General features: G+C 41.5%; 1 protein-coding gene across 1 annotated transcript; it reads left to right on the top strand.

Annotated features, from left to right (window-relative positions):
* Positions 1-8,643: 8,643 nt before the first annotated feature.
* Positions 8,644-11,284, top strand: LOC132971991 (tetratricopeptide repeat protein 14-like). Its single transcript, XM_061034820.1, is given in 5 exon segments — positions 8,644-8,874; positions 9,245-9,329; positions 10,221-10,321; positions 10,323-10,351; positions 11,143-11,284. Coding segments are annotated over 5 exon segments (573 nt in total). The 3' UTR covers positions 11,270-11,284.
* Positions 11,285-11,627: the final 343 nt, after the last annotated feature.

Here is an 11,627-nt window from a genome sequence, read left to right as displayed (position 1 = left end):
GAGTTGCAGTTGTGGTAGTTGGAGCTGCAGTTGTGGTAGTTGGAGCTGCAGTTGTAGTAGTGGGGGCTGCAGTTGTGGTAGTTGGAGCTGCAGTTGTTGTAGTTGGAGCTGCAGTTGTAGTAGTGGGGGCAGCGGTTGTAGTAGTTGGAGCTGCAGTTGTGGTAGTTGGAGCTGCAGTTGTGGTAGTTGGAGCTGCAGTTGTAGTAGTTGGGGCTGCAGTTGTGGTAGTTGGAGCTGCAGTTGTGGTAGTGGGGGCAGCAGTTGTGGTAGTTGGCCCTGCAGTTGTAGTAGTGGGGGCTGCAGTTGTGGTAGTTGGAGCTGCAGTTGTTGTAGTTGGAGCTGCAGTTGTGGTAGTTGGAGCTGCAGTTGTAGTAGTGGGGTCTGCAGTTGTGGGAGTTGGGGCTGCAGTTGTGGTAGTGGGGGCAGCAGTTGTGGTAGTGGGGGTAGCAGTTGTGGTAGTTGGGGCTGCAGTTGTGGTAGTGGGGGCAGCAGTTGTGGTAGTGGGGGTAGCAGTTGTGGTAGTTGGAGCTGCAGTTGTGGTAGTGGGAGCTGCAGTAGTTGGAGCTGCAGTTGTGGTAGTTGGAGCTGCAGTTGTTGTAGTAGTAGGAGCTGCAGTTGTTGTTGTTGGAGCTGCAGTTGTGGTAGTGGGGGCTGCAGTTGTTGTAATTGGAGCTGCAGTTGTTGTAGTTGGAGCTGCAGTTGTTGTAGTAGTAGGAGCTGCAGTTGTTGTTGTTGGAGCTGCAGTTGTGGTAGTGGGGGCTGCAGTTGTGGTAGTTGGAGCTGCAGTTGTTGTAGTTGGAGCTGCAGTTGTAGTAGTGGGGGCAGCGGTTGTAGTAGTTGGAGCTGCAGTTGTGGTAGTTGGAGCTGCAGTTGTAGTAGTTGGGGCTGCAGTTGTGGTAGTTGGAGCTGCAGTTGTGGTAGTGGGGGCAGCAGTTGTGGTAGTTGGCCCTGCAGTTGTAGTAGTGGGGGCTGCAGTTGTGGTAGTTGGAGCTGCAGTTGTTGTAGTTGGAGCTGCAGTTGTGGTAGTTGGAGCTACAGTTGTAGTAGTGGGGTCTGCAGTTGTGGGAGTTGGGGCTGCAGTTGTGGTAGTGGGGGCAGCAGTTGTGGTAGTGGGGGTAGCAGTTGTGGTAGTTGGGGCTGCAGCTGCAGTAGTTGGAGCTGCAGTAGTTGGAGCTGCAGTTGTGGTAGTTGGAGCTGCAGTTGTTGTAGTAGTAGGAGCTGCAGTTGTTGTTGTTGGAGCTGCAGTTGTGGTAGTGGGGGCTGCAGTTGTTGTAATTGGAGCTGCAGTTGTGGTAGTTGGAGCTGCAGTTGTGGTAGTTGGAGCTGCAGTTGTGGTAGTTGGGGCTGCAGTTGTGGTAGTTGGAGCTGCAGTTGTGGTAGTTGTGGTAGTTGGAGCTGCAGTTGTGGTAGTTGGAGCTGCAGTAGTTGGAGCTGCAGTTGTAGTAGTTGGAGCTGCAGATGTGGTAGTTGGAGCTGCAGTTGTAGTAGTTGGAGCTGCAGTTGTGGTAGTTGGAGCTGCAGTTGTGGTAGTTGGAGCTGCAGTTATTGTAGTAGGTGCTGCAGTTGTGGTAGTTGGAGCTGCAGTTGTTGTAGTTGGAGCTGCAGTTGTGGTACTTGGAGTTGCAGTTGTGGTAGTTGGAGCTGCAGTTGTGGTAGTTGGAGCTGCAGTTGTAGTAGTGGGGGCTGCAGTTGTGGTAGTTGGAGCTGCAGTTGTTGTAGTTGGAGCTGCAGTTGTAGTAGTGGGGGCAGCGGTTGTAGTAGTTGGAGCTGCAGTTGTGGTAGTTGGAGCTGCAGTTGTGGTAGTTGGAGCTGCAGTTGTAGTAGTTGGGGCTGCAGTTGTGGTAGTTGGAGCTGCAGTTGTGGTAGTGGGGGCAGCAGTTGTGGTAGTTGGCCCTGCAGTTGTAGTAGTGGGGGCTGCAGTTGTGGTAGTTGGGGCTGCAGTTGTGGTAGTTGGAGCTGCAGTAGTTGGAGCTGCAGTAGTTGGAGCTGCAGTTGTGGTAGTTGGAGGTGCAGTTGTGGTAGTTGGAGCTGCAGTTGTGGTAGTTGGAGCTGCAGTTGTAGTAGTTGGGGCTGCAGTTGTGGTAGTTGGGGCTGCAGTTGTGGTAGTTGGAGCTGCAGTTGTGGTAGTGGGGGCAGCAGTTGTGGTAGTTGGAGCTGCAGTTGTAGTAGTGGGGGCAGCGGTTGTAGTAGTTGGAGCTGCAGTTGTGGTAGTTGGGGCTGCAGTTGTTGTAGTAGTAGGAGCTGCAGTTGTGGTAGTGGGGGCTGCAGTTGTTGTAGTTGGAGCTGCAGTTGTGGTAGTTGGAGCTGCAGTTGCAGTAGTGGGGGCTGCAGTTGTGGTAGTTGGGGCTGCAGTTGTGGTAGTTGGAGCTGCAGTTGTGGTAGTTGGAGCTGCAGTCGTAGTAGAGGGGGCAGCGGTTGTAGTAGTTGGAGCTGCAGTTGTGGTAGTTGGGGCTGCAGTTGTTGTAGTAGTAGGAGCTGCAGTTGTGGTAGTTGGAGGTGCAGTTGTGGTAGTTGGAGCTGCAGTTGTAGTAGTGGGGGCTGCAGTTGTGGTAGTGGGGGCTGCAGTTGTGGTAGTTGGGACTGCAGTTGTGGTAGTGGGGGCAGCAGTTGTTGTAGTAGGGGCTGCAGTTGTGGTAGTTGGAGCTGCAGTTGTGGTAGTTGGAGCTGCAGTTGTGGTAGTTGGGGCTGCAGTTGTTGTAGTAGGGGCTGCAGTTGTGGTAGTTGGAGCTGCAGTTGTGGTAGTTGGAGGTGCAGTTGTGGTAGTTGTGGTAGTAGGAGCTGCAGTTGTGGTAGTTGGAGGTGCAGTTGTGGTACTGGGGGCTGCAGTTGTGGTAATTGGAGCTGCAGTTGTTGTAGTAGTAGGAGCTGCAGTTGTGGTAGTGGGGGCTGCAGTTGTCGTAGTTGGAGCTGCAGTTGTGGTAGTTGGAGCTGCAGTTGTGGTAGTTGGAGCTGCAGTTGTGGTAGTGGAAGCTACAGTTGTGGTAGTGGGAGCTGCAGTTGTGGTATCTGCAGAAACCATTTTAGTTAAATATATATACTTAAATAGTTGAATTAATTTATAATTTGATTTTCAATCTATGCACTCACACATTCCCAATCATTAAAAAAATATTGCAATACAATTTGTGAATAAATAAAATATCATTGCATGTTTTTTAGTCGCAATAACTTTCACTGTTAATTCCTTCCATGCATAGCATTCATTAACGGCGGAGGATTAGGGCCACGTTAATTTTTTTGTATTTCGCGATTAAAGTCATGAATTAACGAGAATAAAGTCGTAAATGAACGAGAATAATCTCATAAATGAACGAGTTCGAGACCAGCCTGCGCAAAATGATGAAAGTAGAACTCTTAAAGTATTTTCCTCTGCAGACAACTTCCTCCAAGTCAGTTTGGTTCTTTCTTTGGAAAAGCCACAGTTTCTTGCAGTATCTTTTCAGGGTCCTGATATTTTAAGACAATGTGAAGATGATGATGTGCCAAAAGCATTTGTAGTTTCATATCTGCATAAGTAAAGCCCCAACACAACTATTTTTATCTGTTATCGGTCTGCCTTGTTAAAGTGTCTCATGTGCAGAGACAGTTTGTGTCCTGTTTATACATCATTTTACAGATAAACAAGGTCTTGCAAGTTGAAGTGAAAACTTCTCTTGAACTGTTTTTACCGACTACACAAGGAAGTGACCTATTTCCTTATGAGTGAAACCTTTAGGACAAGATGGTCCATGTTTGTCATTTGAGAACAGGATGCTGCTGCTCTTCTGATATTGACTAAAATAACGACTTTATTCTTTTATTTTTTAAAGACTTTAAGACTTCTACTTTCAGCATTTTCGCGCAGGCTGGTCTCAAACTCGTAAATTTATAACTTTATTCTCGTAAATTTACGACTTTAATCTCGTAAATGTATGACTTTAATCTCGTAAATTTTTTCGACTTTATTCTCGTAAATTTACAACTTTAATCTTGTGAATTTATTTTATTTTATTTTTTTAACGTGGCCCTAAACCTCCGTCGCAGTCATTACAGTGGAGAGCTATTTAAAAGCCGTTTTCTTCTAAATTAATGTGTTTTGATTGAAATGTTTCACATCAGCCACTTCAGTGGATGTTTGCTAGTCATCCCATGCACTACCACCCACCGGCAAACTAAGTGTACCAATAAGTTCTTCAAACTCAAGTTGGCTGCACAAGGTCAAACATGCAATGTGTCTCAGGTATATCTTGAAAATCCTGTTATTTTATAAGACCGGACCACTGCAGGTGATCATGCGATGGTGATGTTTCACAGGTGATGTAGAGTTAATTGATTTATATTATAAAATCATTATGCTAAATTATAAATCATTAACATCCAGGTTCTCTTTAACAAAACCATTATTTATTGAAACTTATTAACTCGGTTTCATTCAGTGTACTTCTATGTAAAGAGGTCAAGTCGGAATTGACACATCCCTGCTCTCCCATAATATTTGCTCTCTCATCAATTGCCTCTTGTTGTGCTGTACTAGAAGCCTCCAGGCAACAACTGTGGAGGTAGTTTGATGTAACTAAGTCTTATTCCCCTCTGTATAACAAAGGGAAACTTCCAAACTCTTGGAAAACATTTGAAACTCACTTTCAAGAACTCAAATGTATTCTCTCCACTCCAGTAGATATGTGACAAACTGAAAATGTGTTTGTTAAAAACAAACACACAAAAAATGATTTTTATGCCTTAGTTTAAAAAAATAGAATAAAAGTAATTCTTGCATTGCTTTATTTCATGATGTCAATTTTAGTGGAAATGTATGTAACTAAACTAAACTAAATTATGAATATTTAAAATTATTATTAAATTTAAAAAGTAATAGTGCCAATTTGCATGTCCTAAGAAGTAAAAATGAACATTTAAAAACCTGCTTCGATGTATAGTAATCCATGCTAAAAGAGTGTAGATATTGTTTTCTTTCATAGGACTATAAATAAAATGGTTTAGCTCAGTTGGTAAGGCAGGCATCCCATGTAGAGGTAGTGGGGGTTAAAGTCCTCGTCGCATTGGTCACAGGTTAAAAACAAAATCTTTAAAATAACAGTTTCTTTCTTAGAAGAGATTAAAAGTGGGCAATTAAAGAAAGTAACAATAAATCCCTCAAACATGAAACACAGATACATCTCTTCTGTCTCCAGTCCAATCTAATACAATAACACAGTTTAGACAGTAAAGAATAATTACTTTGTCCAGAGGATAGATGTAAATATCCAAGCATGAATATCCAATAAAGCAGTTTTCTGTCCATGTCCATGCTGATGGTGTTACTCCTCACTTACCCAGGTGTACACGAGTATTCAGTCTGCTATTGCAAGTTGAACTTAGCATGTGAATAACTCCTCCTTCACACATGGAGGGAGGGTTTGACTGACTTTCCTATAACCTGAAAAACAAGGTAAATTAAGGCTTGTTTACCATGTCCCTGGAAAAAATGTATGACAATACAAACTAAATTATCAAAGTTATCATATTGAAAGAAAATTGCAGTGACATTATACCATGCATCACTGGACATTTCAGGAAAATTTGCTCACTGCTGAGATACAATTATAGTCAGTCATTACTGTTAAGGTTGTAGAATGAGCATAAAAAAATGAACCTTTTCTCAAAGGGTGACAATTCACATTCTGAGATACAACGCTGATTTTTACTTTGATGATTGTTTGACTTTCTAATTGCATATGGTGTTGCTTTAATTTTACCAGACACTTTCTCACCAACAGATATATATATATATATATATATATATCTACACACATCCTGTTCATAATGAACAAGTGTTTATGACAGGAGAAACGAGCAGCAAATCAAATATATCCTATTTTTATTTTAGAGCATAAAAGCAAAAGTTATTAATAACGATTCTTGTAATTCAGCTCTTCATGCTATATTCTTTATGAACGAGTTTTCTACATGACGATGCAACATGGTTCAGATCAAATCCAAAAGTCTAAAAGGTGAACAAGATTGTGAAACTTGCATCAGGCAGGTGTTGTATTCAAGCAGGTACAATTACCCATTTCCATACACAAAGGAACAAATAGAAAATGCTCTTACAGCAGTGTTGATATATGACACTTTACATGACTGAAGGAGTTGTGATCCTGTGTAGAAAGACATTGGAATGACCTTTCAAGTAACGCATCAATTAATAAATTAATGTGGCTAGGAATTAACATCTCCTGAGGAAGAATGGACCAGTGGTAGAAAAAATACGAAAATAATTAAGACTCATGGCTGGATGTCAGATACTAAAACCGCAGTATTTTCCATGCATTTCCAACATAACTGATTGTGTCTGAGTCTAATTCGATACTTTGGATCTTCGGGATAACCACATTATCGTGTTTAAACAACTAGATTTTCAAGGCGTAAGTACATTGGCATCATAATCCAGAGCTGCCATCGATTAAAATTCCTTTCTACATAATCTTCCCTTTACTGGAAACTCTTATCAATGTTGCAAAACAGGTTTCCTGATGTTATGCAGTGCCTCTCTTCTGCAGCACGCACAGCGTTTGGGTTGGTGAAAATAATGAAATCCTGTTACAGGATGGTTTACCCCTTAAAGGTGAAGTAAAAAAAAAATATATATATATATTTTTTTCAATTTTTTGGAGGGCTTTTTGTGCCTTTATTGTAGGGATAGGAGAGTGGATAGAGTCGGAAATCAGGGAAAGAAGTCACTTAAGGATACCTTTCCGATAGAAAAGGACAGCTGTCATTAAAAGTAACCCATGAACACCAAGATTCCTTCAAGCACCCCCCCCCCCCCCCAATGCTGTAAACCTAGGGGAAACACTACATATATTACCTTTTCACTTCATTAACTATTTTGACGACAAACATATGGTGAAAACTGGTCACCTCTTATTGAAACCGTACAGATTACTACAAACACAATGTGTCCCCCCTTCAAAACAATCACTCAATACACACATTATTTATAAGACAATAGCTTCTTTATGTATATGTATATGAGCCAATAGCTGAGATATGAAACATATTCCAGATTCCTTAAACCATATTTAATCTTGCAAGCATTGCTCTGATTTATTTAACATTTCCTGCAGCTCTTTTTTCACAGAATATAGATATTTATGCAAAACAACAGCGATGCAGCCTGTGTAAGTGTCTTTGGTGGTGACACTTTATCATTACGGCATTTCTATGTTTTCCCTTCACCAATTCTCAGTAAATATATTCCACAGGATGCAGGCTTGTCAGTTGTGCTCGTCACTGAACTGTAATGACAAGTTATGAACAGACACCCACACTGTAATTAAGTGAATGGGAACAATACTTTACATGATTAAAGCAGAAGGGAATGTGTAACCTATTGACTTTGTCATTTATTACACCCCTTCCCGAAACACATCACTCACACACACACACGCACACACACACACACGCACACACACACACACACAGATTTCATCTTCATTTTTCTTTTGGCTTCAAGATCTTTAGTAGCATCAAATGAAAATCAGTCCTTATGAAGTCTTGTGTAGATCAGAAGGTTAAATAAACACTTTTATAAAATATTAAATAGTCTGTACATACTGAATTTAGAGAAGTTTAGTTTCATCACTACAGAGATTAAGAAGGAAACTGACTGACCTTGCTTCAGGATCAACAATTGCTTAATCTGACTGAATGTTTCATGTTTTTGTGCAATTGTCTGTTTCACACTGAGAAAACTAAAGTAATGAAATATCAGGTAGACGATTCTACTGAATTCTCTATCCTCATTGGAGGAGGCCTGAGGTAAACCCACAGGCAGTTCCAGCCCTTAAAAGCAATTGTTAGGCATTGCTCTTTCCCTTCAAGTGGGGTTCTGCAGACACCAGAGGATACCCTCTCCATATGATGGACTCCAGCATTCAAGGAAACAAATCATTTCCTCCTCTTGACTTACATAGGTTAAACTCCAGAGCTGAGGTTGCTCAGTCTAGGTAGCTCTTCACATGCAGGAATTCAAGCATCAGAGGATTCAGCTGACTACTTCCACGGCATATTTTTAGGAGTTTTGGGCGCAATCAGATGCTATCAGTTTCGAGCAAAAAGAAGAGTTTCTTTCCTTTGATTTTTCGTAAGACGTCATTGAACGCAACAGGACAGGAGCGCTGAAGGAAGCCCACTGATCCCTGAATCCACAAGGACACATAAAGAACTCGGCTCCTGCAACCAGAAGACCCTAGAGCAGTGCTCTGGTTGAAGATCTGATTCCCGCTACCCTCCTCCTACATCTGCCACGAAGGAAACCTGCCTGAATCTGTTGATTTTAACATTCAGCAGAGTGGAGATCCACTCTGGGTGCGAGGGCTTTGTGTGCAGATTTCACGCCTTCAATTTATTAAATACAGTTATTAATTACTAATAATATTATTAATTAAGTAACTAATTTGAGACTCATTTTAGTGATATTTTGGTTATTTTTTAACTGGCTGAACTGGCAGTCCTGGGAGACATTTGGCAAAGCTTTATATTTGTATGAAAAAAAATGGCAGGCAAAGTGTACCAAAGTGTAAATGTAGACCAAAACAAAGAGAAAATGTGTGATTTTTAATGTAAGGATGATTAAAAAGCACTTTTTTTTGTAACATCTACATGATTCAAGTTTCTACCTGTCCTTCCCCAGAGCCCTATGCTGTGATGCCACCGGTGGAGTTATTCATGGAGGCGTCTTTTGAGGAGAGGCGAGTCATGCTGTACAGGGATTTGGAAAAAGGAGATATTGTGGTGGGCAGGATCAACAACATTAGAGAATACGGCTTCTTTCTGACATTGCTCTGCACGGCAGGAGGGCTGAAGAGAGACATCGAAGACTTGGAGTTGTCGGTAGGTCAACAAGTTCGTTCAGTTAAATGTGCAAACGTGATGCAATAAACTTTATAAACCAGTTAGTCCACCATTATATGTACAGCATACTTGAAATAGTTAGTTGTCCAGTTTTACACAACGTGCCAACTCAGTGGTTCTGAGATTTCCTGCATGACTGACAGTGGGAATAAACAATATGAGTCTTGGTGCAATGCACATCTTATATTATCCAATATATATGCTTATATACTGTAAGATGCATTCTGTGGACAACATTTATTTCCTCCTCTTATACCCTGTACTTACATTGTTTGATAAAGGCTAAAGTGTTCCCACAGAAATGTAGTCAAACCTTTAGTTTTCCCCTCTTCCTCTTTTCTGCCTTCAGGCTCTCTGTCACATCAGAGAAATTCCCTCCACTGTAAGCCATGATGATCCTTTGTCCTACTACCACATTGGGGACTTCATCAGAGGTTAGTGTCTTGTAATTACTTTACATGACCCTATTTTTAGCAAAGAACTTTCCATGCCTTGATTTATATATTTATATTTTAAGAAATAGCCCATGATCTGAGGCTACTCTGGGAGTGTGAAATGTTACGCAATCTAAGAAGATGTGTTACATGTTCTATGGGTATATTGTTGACTAAATGAGGTTTGGAGACCAGGCAGACTTGTCCTCATTGTGAAGTGTCTCTTGAGTGTCTCCCTTGTTGTGTGTAATGTTCAACTTCAGGATACCCCATTATAAGAAAGACTGCCATGTAATGCGGTCACTACAGTTATCTGATGGCTTTAGAAGTCACAATCCAACACTGTGTTAAAAAAAGTAGCCTCTTATTCCTATCAATAAGTTGTTGATGCCAGTCTTAACACCAAACACTCTCACAATAACCCTTTGTTGCAGTTCAATTTAATATCATCTGTCAGTGCGCTGCAGTTTATTTTGAGTTTGACTGTTCGTCATAGAATCATAAATCGCAATGCCTTGTGTTGACATCTGTGACACCTTCAGATTCATATCTGTCAATCAAAACAACCTTTCCAAGTGCATATTTAATGACTTCCCCGTAATGTCCCGCAGCTGCCTCCTTTACTGATAGACACAACAATGTTCTGGTGAAACTGAAGCCTCAATGTGGAAATTCTATCACACAATGAACTCAGCTTTATTGGTTGATGACAGCGATATCTTTTTTTCTGCACATTTTAAGAAGAACCTCTTTGTAGATAGGGCCTGCAACAAAGCACAACTTTTCAATAGTCTATAACATTTATGATATTGCTGTTTATTTGTCACCCCTCGTATCTGACAGAAAAGTTATTAAAAACCTCTCTCTAATTTGGATTTTGTCATTCTGTAGCTGCAGTGAAAGATATCGATCGTTACCAGGAGAAAGTCACAGTCTCCCTCCACCAGGCGTCTCTTTCTTCCAAAATGAAGCACGTCAAACTGGGTGTCATTCCCCCGGGAGGAGCTGCCCACACACTACAGGTAGCTACACAGCCTGACAACACACAACATAATATACACAACATAACACTGAACTCAAGGAGGCTTTAACAAGACATCATGATTGAAACTAACTATGCTCAAAATCATTATACAATGCACGAGATGGTTAGAAGTGAGTGAACTTTAATATGGAGAAAAACATTGTTATTTTCCAGTACTGCATTTGTTCCATGTACAGAACTTTGATCAGCTGTTGTTGTTTTTAAATGTGCTCTATGAATACAATTTATTGATTCATATTTTATAGGAGGATTGTGTAATGTAAAAGGCTACTCATTTTGGCGTTCGGCGGGCGTTTGCAGCAGTGGGCGTTTGCAGCAGTTCGCAAAAAGCGCAGCTCTTTTCTGAGCGCTCTGCCTTTTCTGTGCAGGTCACTCCAATCGCTTTGAGTTTAAAATCTTTCAACTTTACAGAAAGGCATTCTTGATATCACCAGCACTCTTTCCATAATGTATTATATTCCCCGTATGTTTGCCTCCAGCGGATCGTGTCTCAAACTCACATCCTCTTCTGCTCCATGTCTGCTGGGTTAAAAATGATCTCAAATATAAAACATGCAGTCAAAAGCAACGGAGCAGTGTCAGTCGTACAGCGGGCGCTGCCAACAGACTGTTGTTATAGAGACAGGACCGAGCAGAGCACTTTTATTCTGCTAGTGGTAGTGTACATTAAAACTAAGGCTCCATTTAACAACTATTTCATTATGGATTCATTTTCTTCTGAATGCTTTCGATCAAAGCTCCCTTTAACCCTCTTTGGTTTGTTTTTAGGTATGCTAACAAAGGCAGCATCATGAAGGCGATTACTGACTTTGAATTGGCCCTGATGAACTGTCCAGATCACCGCAACGCCAAGAAGTACCTCTGCCAGACACTGGTGGAGAGAGGAAAACAATAAGAACTAGTTATTTTACTTTGATGATAGTACAGAGGTGTTGTTGCTTTGGTTAGTCTGTATTTTGATGTTTTAGGACACTTACAGGAATTTTGAATTGATAAATTAAACTTTGAATTGGCCCTGGTGAACTGTCGTTTTCTCTTTATTCCCGCGGGATCTTGTGGTTCTCCTGTGATGTGTGTACAGCTGATCATGGGTGCACTTCGCTGCGCTGACATTCCAGAAACGGATCCAGTGTGAATGGGCGCGCGCCGTCCGACGAATGGGGATAGGAATATCAGGTTCCATATCTAACACTTATATTAGATATTAGTACCAGCAGTCATCATCACCAGCCGACCCCACGTTACATTTCTGC

Source organism: Labrus mixtus, chromosome 3, assembly GCF_963584025.1.
Source record: "Labrus mixtus chromosome 3, fLabMix1.1, whole genome shotgun sequence".
Taxonomy (NCBI): Eukaryota; Metazoa; Chordata; class Actinopteri; order Labriformes; family Labridae; genus Labrus; species Labrus mixtus.
Note: the sequence above shows the minus strand (reverse complement) of the source record. Positions and strands in the feature narration are given on the sequence as shown.